The 15,068-nt window shown below is 55.9% G+C and overlaps 1 protein-coding gene across 1 annotated transcript in view; it reads left to right on the top strand.

The window, feature by feature from the left end:
* The window catches only part of sipa1l3 (signal-induced proliferation-associated 1 like 3), a gene marked incomplete at its 5' end in the record, with an annotated part of 33,552 nt that overhangs the window by 1,460 nt on the left and 17,024 nt on the right, over positions 1 to 15,068 (top strand). Inside the window, 18 exon segments of the mRNA XM_079732837.1 lie at positions 1,327 to 1,452; positions 1,454 to 1,510; positions 1,512 to 1,550; positions 1,552 to 1,674; positions 1,676 to 1,861; positions 1,864 to 1,910; positions 1,912 to 1,966; positions 1,968 to 2,045; positions 2,047 to 2,130; positions 2,132 to 2,155; positions 2,157 to 2,205; positions 4,199 to 4,329; positions 6,630 to 6,818; positions 8,739 to 8,913; positions 9,938 to 10,041; positions 13,365 to 13,522; positions 13,612 to 14,194; positions 14,949 to 15,047. Of these exon segments, the coding sequence (XP_079588963.1) occupies positions 1,327 to 1,452; positions 1,454 to 1,510; positions 1,512 to 1,550; positions 1,552 to 1,674; positions 1,676 to 1,861; positions 1,864 to 1,910; positions 1,912 to 1,966; positions 1,968 to 2,045; positions 2,047 to 2,130; positions 2,132 to 2,155; positions 2,157 to 2,205; positions 4,199 to 4,329; positions 6,630 to 6,818; positions 8,739 to 8,913; positions 9,938 to 10,041; positions 13,365 to 13,522; positions 13,612 to 14,194; positions 14,949 to 15,047 (2,307 nt within the window).

The raw sequence follows: 15,068 nt of genomic DNA, 5'->3' as shown, positions 1-15,068 counted from the left end.
CCTGGGTTAGGACAGGTTCTCCCCCACGTTCCCCTGGGTTAGGACAGGTTCTCCCCCACGTTCCCCTGGGTTAGGACAGGTTCTCCCCCACGTTCCTCTGGGTTAGGACAGGTTCTCCCCACGTTCCCCTGGGTTAGGACAGGTTCTCCCCCACGTTCCCCTGGGTTAGGACAGGTTCTCCCCCACGTTCCCTGGGTTAGGACAGGTTCTCCCCCACGTTCCTCTGGTTAGGACAGGTTCTCCCCCACGTTCCTCTGGGTTAGGACAGGTTCTCCCCCACGTTCCTCTGGGTTAGGGACAGGTTCTCCCCCACGTTCCCCTGGGTTAGGACAGGGTCTCCCCCACGTTCCTCTGGGTTAGGACAGGTTCTCCCCCACGTCCTCTGGGTTAGGACAGGTTCTCCCCCACGTTCCTCTGTGTAGGGTTTGTGTTAGAACAGGTTCCTCCTCTATGTTCCTCTGTGTAGGGGTTGTGTTAGAACAGGTTCTCCTATGTTCCTCTGTGTAGGGGTTGTGTTAGAACAGGTTCTCCTATGTTCCTCTGTGTAGGGGTTGTGTTAGAACAGGTTCTCCTATGTTCCTCTGTGTAGGGTTGTGTTAGAACAGGTTCTCCTCTATGTTCCTCTGTGTAGGGGTTGTGTTAGAACAGGTTCTCCTATGTTTCCTCTGTGTAGGGGTTGTGTTAGAACAGGTTCTCCTTTGTTCCTCTGTGTAGGGGTTGTGTTAGAACAGGTTCTCCTCTATGTTCCTCTGTGTAGGGGTTGTGTAGAACAGGTTCTCCTATGTTCCTCTGTGTAGGGGTTGTGTTAGAACAGGTTCTCCTTTGTTCCCTCTGTGTAGGGGTTGTGTTAGAACAGGTTCTCCTCTATGTTCCTCTGTGTAGGGGTTGTGTTAGAACAGGTTCTCCTTTGTTCCTCTGTGTAGGGGTTGAGTTAGAACAGGTTCTCCCTATGTTCCTCTGTGTAGGGGTTGTGTTAGAACAGGTTCTCCTCTATGTTCCTCTGTGTAGGGGTTGTGTTAGAACAGGTTCTCCTTTGTTCCTCTGTGTAGGGGTTGTGTTAGAACAGGTTCTCCTTTGTTCCTCTGTGTAGGGGTTGTGTTAGAACAGGTTCTCCTCTATGTTCCTCTGTGTAGGGGTTGTGTTAGAACAGGTTCTCCTCTATGTTCCTCTGTGTAGGGGTTGTGTTAGAACCGGGTCGCGGCCTCACGGTGGGAGCACTATGCCCCGTAGCGACCCATTTCCCCGTCCGTAGGGATATGTAGAGACGGGGGTTTCCCCTGGGATCTGGGGCGGCCTGCTGATCTGTACCCCTAATGCCCCCCCCAGGTGGAGGGTCATGGCGGGGGCCAGGGCAGCCTGTACCGGGAGTACGGCAGCACCTCCTCCATCGACGTCCAGGGCCTCTCGGAGCAGAGCTTCCTGGACATGCTGCACCAGCTGCACCAGGAGCGGGCCCCCACAGCACGGCCCGGGGCCCGCTCCCCCGGGGGGGGCCCCGCGCACGCAGGCCCCCCCCGGCGGGGCCCTCGCCCCAGCCCGCCGCCGGCGAGGGGGCGGGTCCGGAAGAAGAGCGGCGGCACGGAGTCGTCGCTGGGCTCCTCCTCCCTGTTCCGGAAGCTGCGGAGCTCGAGCCGGGGGGAGATGGACAAGGGGGAGCCCGGCGAGGAGGGGCCGGGGCCGCGCCCCCGTGGACCCCTCCTACAAGCCCTGGGTGTGCCCCAAGAGCTTCGTGCACTTCGACGCGCAGAGCATCCTGTTCGACCTCCACGCGGCGGCGGCGCCGCGGGGCTCCGCCTCCCAGCGGAGGAACACGGCCACCGGGGCGTCGGCCTCGCGCGGCTCCACCGCCGAGCCCCTCCTTCCCCAGCACGGAACGACCTGACGCTGGGCCTGGGCCCCCGCCGGCCCGGCCCCGGAGCTCCCCGAACCCCCCCGCGGGGCCCCCGGGCCCCTGCTGCTCTGCTGCCCCCCACTTCCTGAACGAGACGGGGGGCCACGGCGAGCGCAACGTCAGCTTCCTGAGCTCGGGCGGGGAGGGGGGCGAGGGGCGGGCGGGGCTGGCTGCGGAGGAGCAACGCCAGCGTGGCGGTGCTGGAGGTCCCCATCCAGCAGAGGGTCACCCGCCTGGAGACAGCTGAAGCTCTACAGCATCGAGCAACGTGGACCTGGGGGCCGCGTACTACCGGGACTACTTCCACGGCAAAGGTACGCGCACGGCCGCACACACGCACGCACGCACGCACGCACGCACTCTCTTACCTATGCACTCACTCACTCACTCTTGCACCCACACTTACACCCACAAACACACTTAAACACACACGTCGTGTGTGTGTGTGTGTGTGTGTGTGTGTGTGTGTGTGTGTGTGTGTGTGTGTGGCTAATGATAACTGATCTGAGGGAAGTCGTTGGCATTTAACGCAGAGACGTAAGCGCCCCTGCATCTGAGAGACCCCTCCGGAAGAATCCTCCTCCCACACTTTAATTAATGACAGCTGCTGTTGGCTGTGTGTGTGTGTGTGTGTGTGTGTGTGCGGGCGTGCGTGTGTGTGGGCGTGTGTGTCCGCAGCGCGTGTCACAGGGTCACGCCTGCGGCCTGGCAGCTAAAGGTTATCCTCTTTAAGCCCGTCGTCCACTGACTCCTCTCTGCTGCACATGGGCGGCCCCCCACTGCCCTGCACATCCGTCTGGCTCCCTCCCGTCCAGGCCCGTCTGGGGGGAGGGGGGGGGGGGAGGTCTGCACAGACTGCAGACCTCCCTGAGTCTGTGGTCTGACTCCCTGTCTCACCGCCCCCCGTAGCCGTGTCATTAGCCGGGCCCCAGCAGCAGAGGCCCCCCTCTGCCCCCCCGCCCAGATGCTTGTAAAACACACAGCGGCGCCTCTGCTCCGTCACGAGGGTTTCAGGGGTCCAGAGCCGAGCGTATGTCGGGTTGTGTGCTTCGTCTCCACCGGGGGTCCAGAGCCGAGCGTATGTCGGGTTGTGTGGTTCGTCTCCACCGGGGGTCCAGAGCCGAGCGTATGTCGGGTTGTGTGGTTCGTCTCCACCGGGGGTCCAGAGCCGAGCGTATGTCGGGTTGTGTGGTTCGTCTCCACCAGGGGTCCAGAGCCGAGCGTATGTCGGGTTGTGTGCTTCGTCTCCACCGGGGGTCCAGAGCCGAGCGTATGTCGGGTTGTGTGCTTCGTCTCGACCGGGGGTCCAGAGCCGAGCGTATGTCGGGTTGTGTGGTTCGTCTCCACCGGGGGTCCAGAGCCGAGCGTATGTCGGGTTGTGTGGTTCGTCTCCACCGGGGGTCCAGAGCCGAGCGTATGTCGGGTTGTGTGGTTCGTCTCCACCAGGGGTCCAGAGCCGAGCGTATGTCGGGTTGTGTGGTTCGTCTCCACCAGGGGTCCAGAGCCGAGCGTATGTCGGGTTGTGTGGTTCGTCTCCACCAGGGGTCCAGAGCCGAGCGTATGTCGGGTTGTGTGCTTCGTCTCCACCGGGGGTCCAGAGCCGAGCGTATGTCGGGTTGTGTGGTTCGTCTCCGCGTTGTCTCTGGCCGACCTTGAGCTCTGACCTGTGGAAATGACATTGATTTCCCCATGAATGCGGTATTGATCGCTGGGTAACGTACGGCCTGCTCACGGTGCCTCCACCACTGGCCTTCAGCTCCCGCTCTCCGCTGCCCTCTCCGTCTGGACGGATCTCCCCGTACTATCATCATAATAATATAATAATAATTAGATACTTTATTTGTCAGACGCGTCAGAAATTAGTTTTGCGTCCGTTTAGTTGCTCCATTGTGACTCAACACATACATTTAAAGTTAATTGTCCATAGTGTACATTATAGGGCATTGCATCACACACCGACACCTTCTGCTTGATCTAGAGATTGATCAGTATCGTTCTAGGCCCCTCTCCTTCAGAGTAACCGTACAGAGGTTCAGATCTGATGGGTGTATTGGGCCTTTCTTCACCTCAGGGGGGGACGGGTGGTTAACTGAAGCTAATACCTAATACCTGAATGTTATATCAATAGTAATTAGGTTATTATCGACGTTATATGGATTAGAAAAACCAAACATTTGAAGAATTCTGGTTTATTTTTCACCACGCTGGATAGACTTTGGATCTCCGTCTTGAAGCCGCTTCCAGCCCCAGCATCACCTGTCCAGGTGTGTCTAGACCTCACCTCACCCCTGCTGCGCTTTCTTCCAGAACATTCCAACTACTTCGGGACGGACGACAAGCTGGGCCCCGTGGCTCTGAGCGTCAGGAGGGAGAAGCTCGACGACACCAAGGACCTGAAGGACCAGTACCAGTACCGGCTCATCGTCAGGACCAGTGAGGTACGCCCAGTACAGGCTGTGGTCCACTAGGGCCGGTGTGAACGCAGGCTGTTATCCTGTAGGGGTGTGTGTGTGAGGTCAAGTCTTTCAGCGAGTTGTGTGTGCCATGCATCTTTGATGGGCATCATGAGTGCTTTCCACTTCCTGCCTTGGTTGCCCGCCCCGCCCAAATGGGTCTCTCCGTCGGCCTCGGACGTGGCCCGGCCTGCCTCCTCCTCGCTCGTTCGCCCTTACTCTCTCTCGCTCTCTCTCTCTCTCTCCCTCTCACCCTCTCTCTTGCTCTCTCTCTCTCTCTCTCTCTCTCTCTCTCTCTCTCTCTCGCCTGCCCTCTATCTCTCTCACTCGCCCCCTCTCTCTCTCTCTCTCTCTCTCTCTCTCTCGCTCTCTCTCTCTCTCTCACTCGCCCCCTCTCTCGCCCTCTTTCTCTGTCCGCTCTGCCAGTGGAAAATTCCACCTGCGTTCACAGAGCAAAGCCAAACCAAACACTGGCAGGCCGTGCAGAAACCACGGGGCCGAGCACCTGATCAAAGGGGTTCACAGCGAGAGCCTCTTGTCTGGTCGTGTCCCGGAGGCTCCGAGGAGCGCTCTCTCCCTCAGCAGAACCGCTGCACTGAGGGAAGACACGCATGCGCTAGGGAGGAAGTTCTGCAATAGGTCGGGTGGTGAGGATAACATTTCCAAGAATGATTTACAGACTAAAAGCCTGATAACTGAAGCCATGGGAGGACGTATAAAGTCCACGATCATTACCGATACCTGATGCGTTGTTAACCAGATTGCCGTGTTGATTCTGCTGAGTCGGTGGTCACTGCCCTGGGCGTTGGACCGGCCACCCCGGCCCTCGATGATTGACGCAGAGTCCCTCGGAAACAACCGACCACGTCCTCATTGAGCGCTTTTATGCAGTCTTGGTTAAGAGCTTCCCTGCTTCCTGAGGTGATCACCCACCAGCACTCTCTCCCATCTGCCCCCCCCCCCCCCCCCCCCCGGAGAGCTGTCTGCCCCCCCCTTCCGAGGACCGCTGTCTGTTTGTTCCTGGATTACATGGCTGCCCGGCTTCATCACCTTACAATGGACGTGTTCTGTTCCTCTAAGTACACAGACAGCCGTTCACAGGCGAGCTTCATGTCCCCACACCCTCCCACACTCACACACCCCTGTCAGAGGGGGGGGAGATGGAGGGGGAGAGAGGGAGGGAGGGAGGGAGAGAGGGGGAGAGGGAGGGAGGGGGAGAGAGAGAGAGAGGGAGGAAGGAGAGAGAGGGAGGGAGGGAGGGAGGGAGAGAGAGGGAGAGAGGGAGAGGGAGGGAGAGAGGGGGAGAGGGAGGGAGGGGGAGAGAGAGAGAGGGAGGGAGAGAGGGAGGGAGGGAGAGAGAGGGAGGGGGAGAGAGACTCTTCTCAGACCTATTTTCTCCGATCCATAAATTCTATGGAGAAGTGCTGACACAGCAAAATGGAAGTAACACATTTTGCCCCCGTCCCTCTCTCTCGCTCTCTCCCTCTTGCTCCCTCGCTCTCTCCCCCTGTCCGTTTTAACTCAGCCCATCATACATAAACACACACACACACACTTTAGACCCCCTTGCCGTACAGGATGTCGGTCAATCAGTGTGACACCGGGGCTGACTAGTTTAAAGCATCACTCTATCATTGAGCCTGACTGGTGTCTCTCGGGTTACAGTTGCCCCCGGTAACCGCTTCCAGACTGTACACATCCCCTCTCGAGCTCCAGCGTCTGACTCCTGCATCTTTAATGAGGTGTTGGTGATGATGCGTGTGTAACAGGGTGTGTGTGTGTGTGACAGTATGTGTGTGCGTGCGTGTGTGCGTAACAGGGTCTGTGTGTGTACCAGGGTCTGTGTGTGTGCATGTGTGTTGATGCGTGTGCGTAACAGGGCCTGTGTGTGTAACAGAGTGTGTGTGTGTGTGTGTGTGTGTGTGTGTGTGAGCCTGGGGGGACTGCAGCCCGGCGGTTTGACGGAGGTCAGGGAGGTCAGCACTGAACCTCTGGCCCCCCCCCCCCCCCCCCCCCCCCCCCGCACGACACGCAGCCGCTGATCAATGGAACTGATGGAAAGAGTATCTATTGATTTATTGATCCCTGTTTTAACTATGCTGTCTGTCTGTCTGTCTGTCTGTCTGTCTGTCTGTCTGTCTGTCTGTCTGTGTGTGTGTGTCTGCTTGTGTCTGTTTGTCTGCGTGTCTGTCTGTCTGTGTCTGTCTGTCTGTCTCTGTGTGTGTGTGTGTGTGTGTGTGTGTGTGTGTGTGTGTGTCTCTGTCTGTGTGTGTGTGCGCCCCCAGCTGGTGACGCTGCGCGGGTCCATCCTGGAGGACGCGGTGGCGTCCACGGCGCGGCACGGCGCGGTGCGCGGCCTGCCCCTGAAGGAGGTCCTGGAGCAGGTGGTCCCGGAGCTCAGCGCATCCTGCCTCCGGCTGGCCCTCAGCACGCCCAAGGTCACCGAGCAGCTGCTGAAGCTGGACGAGCAGGGGGTGAGCTGGCCCCGTCCGCCCCTGATACGTAGAGCTAGCCTCGTCCGCCCCTGATACGTAGAGCTAGCCTCGTCCGCCCCTGATACGTAGAGCTAGCCTCGTCCGCCCCTGATACGTTGAGCTAGCCCCGTCCTCCCCTGATACGTAGAGCTAGCCCCGTCCGCCCCTGATACGTAGAGCTAGCCTCATCCTCAAAGTCAGCTTTATTGTCAATTACCAAAAATGTGCAAGACAAAAATAAGACACAAAAAAAAGGTTAAATAATAAGGTTAAGTGTAATATTTACAATAAATTAATGGAAGGTTCCACCCCTGATAGGTAGAGTTAGCCTTATCCTCCCCGTCTGTTGATACGTAGAGTTAATGTAAGCGTAGAGTTAGCTTCATCCTCAAAGTCAAGTCAAAGTCAGCTTTATTGTCAATTGCCAAAGATGTGCTAGACAAAAATAGAAATAGAAATTGTGTTTCTCTCTGACCCGGTGAATTAAGTACAAAGGATACAATTTGGTAAAAGGAATAGAATCAAAAAAGATATTATATTATAAGTTATATTTACAATAAATAAATAGAAGGTTACACCCCTGATACGTAGAGTTAGCTTCATCCTCACTGTCTTAATACGTAGAGTTAGCTCCACAGAGCCTGATACATAGAGTTAGCTTCATAGAGCCTGGGGAATGCTGATGTTATTGAAATAAGGAAATAGAAACATTCTGTTTTTTCTTGAAAGGATGCGCTGATGTTTTTTCGACATCTTTTTATTTGGGGAATCGTTGTGCTCAGGCGCGCTGCTGCGAGGCAGTCATTGTGTATATGGGTTTAGTGAACCTGCTTTCACTAGACACCAATGCATAAAAAATGCATGTTTCCCCCATGTCAGCGGAAGGCTGTGAAAGGGTCTGCAGAAGCTTAGGAGAAGTGTTTCATGCTGTTTTCCATTTTCCTTTCCCTGTGTTTACATGTTGCCTTATCAGTCTGATGTTCACCCACATGTCCTATGGGCAATGAGTCATTACAGGGTGTGTGTGTGTGTGTGTGTGTTTGTCTGAGTGTGTTTAATGCATGTTCCTCAACCAACCACTGGTCAGCGTTGGCGGCCAGGCCGAGCTGGCCCAGGGTGGGTGTGACTGGAGGTGTGAGCTGGGTGTGCAGAGTGTTTCCTCTAACAGGCTTAATGTTGAGCCCTGCTCTCTCAGCCCCCCGTCGGGGGGGCGGCTCAGGGCAGAGGAGGAGGAAGGACTGCCAGAGTCCAACGTGTGTGTGTGTGTGTGTGTGTGTGTGTGTGTGTGCAGCTGGTGTGTACAGCATTACATGAGATTGCTTGGATGTAAATAGAGTGAGTGGCTGGCCAGGTGCATAGGTACGGGCCGTTTTGTGTGTGTGTGTGTGTGTGTGTGTGTGTGTGTACGTGTGTATACGTGTGTGTGTGTGTGCGATTCCTACAGAAGGAATCGCCACCAGGTGCAGCCAGTGCTGACTCAGCTTGTGTGCGTGTGTGTGCCAGTGTGTGTGTGTGTGTCGTGCCGAGGCATATGCGTCATGCCTTTGCGTGTGTGTCATGCCGGCACGTGTGTGTCCACATGTGTAGTGTGCACCGTCCACACGTGTCTTTCCGTGTGTGTGTGTGTGCGTGTGTGTGTCATGCCTTTGTATGTGTGTGTGTCCTGGTGGAGTGTGCGCCATCCACACATGCCTTTCATTGTGTGTTAGTCATGTCGGCGCGGGTGTGAGTGTAGTGGGCACCGTCCGCACGTGTCTCTCGTGTGTGTGTGTGTGTGTGTGTGTCATGCCTTTGCGTGTGTCGACGTGTAGAGGGCACCGTCTTTCATCGTGTGTCGTGCCTCAGTGTGTGTGTGTGTGTAGTGTACTCTGTGTGTGTGTGTGTGTGTGTCCTCTGACCTGGACCTCTCTCCCTCCTCAGCTGAGTCAGAAGCACAAGGTGGGCGTCCTGTTGTGCCGCGCGGGCCAGAGCACGGAGGAGGAGATGTACAACAACGAGGACGCGTCGCCGGCCTTCTCCTCCTTCCTGGAGGTGCTGGGTCAGCAGGTTCTCCTCAAGGGCTTCTCCAAGTACGCCGCCCAGCTGGACACCAAGAGTAAGTCCCCTGGGAGCCACCGCGCGCCTCTGGAACCTCTCTGGGCCGCCGGAACCACCAGGGCCGGGCTCGAGTACTGCCGAAGGGCCGATGACGGCCCCGCGTTCACACAACGCGACGGCCACGCAGACGCTCCGACGCAGTCCTGGACCTGTTCTGGTTCTGCGTCGGGTTTTAGTGAGCGGACCAATCGCAGCCCTTGCTGCTGCGTCGCCTCGACGCAAGGTTACGATTTATGAGGGCCGGCGCACGTCCGGCCGTTGCGGTGGACGCAAGGAGGGTCCGCGTGGACGTAAGGGGTCCGTAACCCCCATGCGTTGCGTGAACGTGGGACCATGGCCAGCCCTTCAGAGTTAGGGAGCAAGAGGAACAAATAAAAGCTCCCATTTTCAGTCCATTTGTAGCTCTTTCACGCATACACATACTCTCACACATTCTCTTCTCCTCGCCATCTCTCTCTCTCACTCACTCACTCACACACACACACACATACACACACACACACACACACCCCTCCCTCTCTAACTGGTGTCTCTCCCTCTCACACACAGCCTGTCTCTCCCTCTCTAACTGGTGTCTCTCCCTCTCACACACAGCCTGTCTCTCCCTCTCTAACTGGTGTCTCTCCCTCTCACACACACAGCCTGTCTCTCCCTCTCTAAGTGGTGTCTCTCCCTCTCACACACACAGCCTGTCTCTCCCTCTAACTGGTGTCTCTCCCTCTCACACACAGCCTGTATCTCCCTCTCTAACTGGTGTCTCTCCCTCTCACACACAGCCTGTCTCTCCCTCTCTAACTGGTGTCTCTCCCTCTCACACACAGCCTGTCTCTCCCTCTCTAACTGGTGTCTCTCCCTCTCTAACTGGTGTCTCTCCCTCTCACACACAGCCTGTCTCTCCCTCTCTAACTGGTGTCTCTCCCTCTCACACACAGCCTGTCTCTCCCTCTCTAACTGGTGTCTCTCCCTCTCACACACAGCCTTTCTCTCCCTCTCTAACTGGTGTCTCCTCCTCCTTGTTGTAGCGGACTCCACTGGGACTCACTCCCTGTACACTGAATACCAGGACTATGAGATCATGTTCCACGTCTCCACCATGCTGCCCTACATGCCCAACAACCCCCAGCAGGTAAGGCCATGACCCCCCCCCCCCCCATGACACATCCAGGGTCCTGACCACATCAAGCAAACCCCCCCCGTTACACATCCAGTGTCCTGACTAGTGAAGGATTTCATGATTCTTTTCCTTGATTCAGTTCGCGTCGGTCAGTACGCCAAGAAGAGTCGTTCAGAATCGTTCGTTCGTTCGTCCGTTCGTTCGTTCGTTCGTTCCTTCGTTCGTCCGTCCGTTCGTTCGTTCGTTCGTTTGTCCGTTCGTCCGTTCAGTCGAGTTTCCGGTAGCGGTGAAACAAATCATGGAATGCACGGTTCTCATCTGAGTCAGTCAGACTCAGCTCCTCCCTCGTTCTCGTTCTCAAACGATCGTGGAAGTCGGTCATCAATCAACACAACATTACAACTTTAACCAAACACAGCGGGATTGGGGGGGTGTAGTTGATTATTGGATGTTTAACCTATCAGCAAGATGATAGACTTGATTTAGCAATGATGGTGGGGGTCCCGGGTGGAGAACGAACCATGAAAGAACGAGACAGATTGACGAGACATTCAAATATTTGATTAATCTGGCACGACACAGAAAGTACAGAGACAGCACGCATCTACCATTTCACTGATATTGAATCGTATTATCGTACGCTCGCTCACTAAGGCTCTTCCCGCTTCACCACTCAGTCAGTGAACGAACAGCGAGTCAGCGACTAGTGGGTCTGGGAGGAGTCGAGTCTGAGAACGAACGAGACGAACGAGAGAGAAGAATCAGTTCAGTTTGTTCTCGTTAAAGATTCGTTCACTCGAACTGATTCGGTGGCGAACGACCCACCACTAGTCCTGACCACATCAAGCAAGGCCCACCCCCCCTACACACATCAAGGGTCCTGACCCCAGCTTGTTGGACCCGGGTCAATGAGACCCACAGCCACAGAGCCATTTGATCGGCCCCTCTGACTAACGGCGGTATAGAGCGATGTAGAGCGGAGGATTCCGTGTCCAAAAGGCCGTTCAGCGGCGGTGGTGGTGGCTGCTGCAGCCTGTCATTCATCCCGGGGTCTCAACTGAACATTTATGAGAGGAAACCTCACGACCGATGTCTCCGCTCGGCCGCTGAAGCTGCCGGCCCTTTCTTCCTCCTTGCTGTTTTTATAGGCTTTGTTCTTCGTGACATTCCGTCCTCTCTCTTGTTCTCTCTCTCTCTCTCTCGCTCTTGATTCCTTCTGTTCTCGGCCTTTCCTTCTCAAAGTCTTAACTGAAACCACACTGGGTGGAGCCCAGTGTTTTTTTCCTCATTATTTTCCCTGTGTATGTTAGAATCATCTGTCCTTCGTGTGCGTGTGTGTGTGTGTGGGTGTGGGTGGGTTGGAAGTGTGTGTGTCTTGGTGGGAAGTGTGTGTGTGTGTGTACGTCTTGGTGGGTAGTGTGCCTGCGTGTGTGTGTGTTTAATTACACACACACACGTTTGCAGTCAGACAATTGTTTCAATTTAAGACGATCTAAACGTTTTATTAGTAAATTGCCATTTAATGTGGGGTCACCACCCCCTAACCCTCGCTCTCTTCAGGGCAAGGAACGACCCCCCAGTAGGAAGAAACCTTGAGGAGGATCGCAGACGAGGGGTCCCCCTCCCAGGCTTTCAAATACATTAAGCTTTAATGACTTTTGTCTTGGGCCTAAAACAACAATACAGAAAACTAACTGAGTGGTTTTCTGTCACACTCTGTGGTCAATTAGCCTAATTCTAGAGTTTAACGACCAAATAGAGGGAAGAGCCAAGTGGTTCCCTGAGCCCGATTCATGATCCGAGGTCGAATCAACCCAATCGCTCGACCAAAGATAATAGAGAATGAATAAGTCATCATTTTGGAAACACAGAGAACTACTAGTGGGCATGCTGCCCCCTAGTGGTTCCGATGTGGATATACATAACCACTAGGGTGCTGCCCCCAGTGGTTCAGAGGATGAATCACAGAGAACCTGGGGACTTCTCTGATGCTGACCAGAGAACATGGTGGACCCATTCTGACTTCATAGCGATAGGCCGTCCGTTATTACTCGCTAGTTTGGCGTTTAATAAGCCAAATAGATCTTGAAATGAAAACGAGGAGGATAGCTTAATTAATACATCTTGGAATTGAGCAAAGTGCCAAATCGAAGGTTGCCGTTCATGCCATTACCCCGCCAGATGGCACCAGAGAAGTAGCGTATTACAATGCTATATAATAATATGACCGTTACTAATGGGAAATTCACCCAAAATCGGTTGCAATCTGTAAACCTAAACTATGCACCTTTAACAACCTGATATTGAAATGATCCATTTCACACAAAAGATAAGCATCATTATATGCTGCATGCATATTATATAAAACATTAGCATCAGCCTGTGGGCGGCACGACCTGCTTGGTACTACATCTCTCTGGCTGCTGTCCAATCGCAGGCAGTGGTCCTGTTGTGAGGTTTAGGGGAAGCAGTTCTTGAAGACTGTGTGTGTGTGTGTGTGTGTGTGTAGTTGTGTGTGTGTGTGTGTGTGTGTGTGTGTGTGTGTGTGTGTGTGTGTGTGTGAAGTAGTGGGCTGAGTTACATAATTTATACCTTCACACTTCGCTCTGCAGACAAAAGACAATTGGCAACAGTTGGAGAGCACATGTCAAGAACCACACACACGCGCGCGCACACACGCACACACACAGGCTTGTCCACATTCTAGTAAAGGATAGCGTAAATAGCCGTACTGCTCTTCTCTGTTCACCTTCTGCTCCCTTGTGTTTCTAGTTTTGTTTTTCCATCTCTCTGCCGAGCTGTCTCTCGCTACGCCGCCCTCCATCTTGTTACCCGACTTCTTAATCCGTTCAAAATATGTTCCTTATAAATGATTCACTGTCCTCTTCCTCCTCACCCCTCCTCCTCTTCCTCCCCACCCCCCTCCTCTTCCTCCTCACCCACCACTCCTCCTCTTCCTCCTCACCCCTCCTCCTCTTCCTCCCCACCCCTCCTCCTCTTCCTCCTCACCCCTCCTCCTCTTCCTCCCCACCCCTCCTCCTCTTCCTCCCCACCCCTCCTCCTCTTCCTCCCCACCCCTCCTCCTCTTCCTCCTCACCCACCCCTCCTCCTCTTCCTCCATACCCCTCCTCCTCTTCCTCCCCACCCCTCCTCCTCTTCCTCCCCACCCGTCCTCCTCTTCCTCCCCACCCCTCCTCCTCTTCCTCCCCACCCCTCCTCCTCTTCCTCCCCACCCCTCGTCCTCTTCCTCCTCCTCTTCCTCCTCACCCACCCCTCCTCTCCCTCCCCTACCACCCCTCGTCCTCTCCCTCCCCACCCCTCCTCCTCCTCCTCAGCTCCTGAGGAAGAGGCACATCGGGAACGACATCGTCACCATCGTCTTCCAGGAGCCGGGGGCGCTGCCCTTCACCCCCCAGAACATCCTCTCCCACTTCCAGCACGTCTTCGTCATCGTCCGCGTGCACAACCCCTGCTCCGAGAACACCTTCTACAGGTCAGAGGTCGCGGCTCTCCCCCCCCCCCCGCGCCCCCGTGTCTATGACATCATTCTCAAACGGCTTCCCGCCTTCCCCCCCCCTGCAGCGTTGCCGTGACGAGGATGAAGGACGTGCCCCCCTTCGGGCCTCCCATCCCCAGTGGCGTGGAGTTCCGCGACCCCGACGCCTTCCGCAGCTTCCTGCTGGCCAAGGTGCTGAACGCCGAGACGGCCGCGCACAAGTCGGACAAGTTCCACACCATGGCCACGCGCACGCGCCAGGAGTACCTCCGCGACCTGGCCGAGAACTGCGTCGGCAGCACGCCGCTGGACTCGGCCGGGAAGCTCAACAACCTCATCTCGCTGGCGTCCAAGAAGCGGGAGCGGGCGCGGGCGCGGGAGGGGGCGGAGCTAGGCGCGGCGGGGGCGGTGGCTTGGCGCGTGCTGGCCCAGGACTTCAGCGGCGGCGGCGCGGAGATGGCGTGCGCGCTGGGCCTGTCGGAGGAGTTCGTGCTGCTGGTGGACCAGGCCACCAAGGAGGTGGTGTTCAACTGCTTCTGCTCCGACGTCATTGGCTGGACGCCGGAGCGGCTGGCGCTGAAGATCTTCTACGGCCGCGGGGACTACATCGCCGTGCGCGTGGCCGAGGGCTGCGCCCAGGACATCAGAGAGGTGGTGCAGAGGTTAAAGGTGAGAGACCCCCCCCCCCCCCCCCTGTGCTTTATATACACAATGCTAGACGTAGCATCGTGTAGCGTCTTATCCTAGCTGTCTTTGTTGGATACGGGGAACGGGTTAACCTAGTGATTGTTAGTGCTTGGCACTTGGTTCTATGAACATCCTCACTGTACCGACAGATATATTGTTGTTTCTCTTTCCTCTGACAAATGTACTGACTGTAAGTCGCTTTGGATAAAAGCGTCTGCTGAACACCCTGAGTGTAAACGTTACTCACCGCAGAGAGAGAAAGGGCGACCAGCGAAGGGAACGCCGTAGGTCGAATTGAACTCTTTCGTATCGTCACATTTGATAATAACAAAGGGGCTGGGAGGTTTGTAGTCAAGTAGGTTAGTTATTAGTTAGTTATTAAGTTGAAGCGGCACCACGTCCTCCCTCCAGTTGAGCAGGATCTGGTGGTTGATGGCCTTCATCGTGTGACTAAGGGAGCTCCTGATGTGGTAGAGATGCGGGGACATTACTGTGAGAAGGACCTCCAGCGACAGCCCCCAGCGTGTTGGAGCCACGTCTGGGTGCTCTGTGCCGTTTATCCCACCCCTTCCACCTGTGGCTCACATGCATCCTCCCAAACCAGTCGGCAGCCGGTCGACTTCACCAAACACTACGCTAAGGGGCTCGCTCCATGGCGGCCGTGTTTGAACATTGGTGACGTCCTCTCGGCGTGTGGAGGTCCTTCCTGTCCCTGATCCTCTCTCTCCCCCCCCAGCCGCTGACGGTGGGCTGTGAGACGGTGGACATGACCCTGAGGAGGAACGGCCTGGGCCAGCTGGGCTTCCACGTCCGGCTGGACGGCACCGTGGCTGAGGTGAGCCCCGACACGTGACCT

This window comes from Pollachius pollachius (assembly GCF_949987615.1).
Source record: "Pollachius pollachius genome assembly, chromosome: 3".
NCBI classification, from domain to species: Eukaryota; Metazoa; Chordata; class Actinopteri; order Gadiformes; family Gadidae; genus Pollachius; species Pollachius pollachius.
Note: the sequence above shows the minus strand (reverse complement) of the source record. Positions and strands in the feature narration are given on the sequence as shown.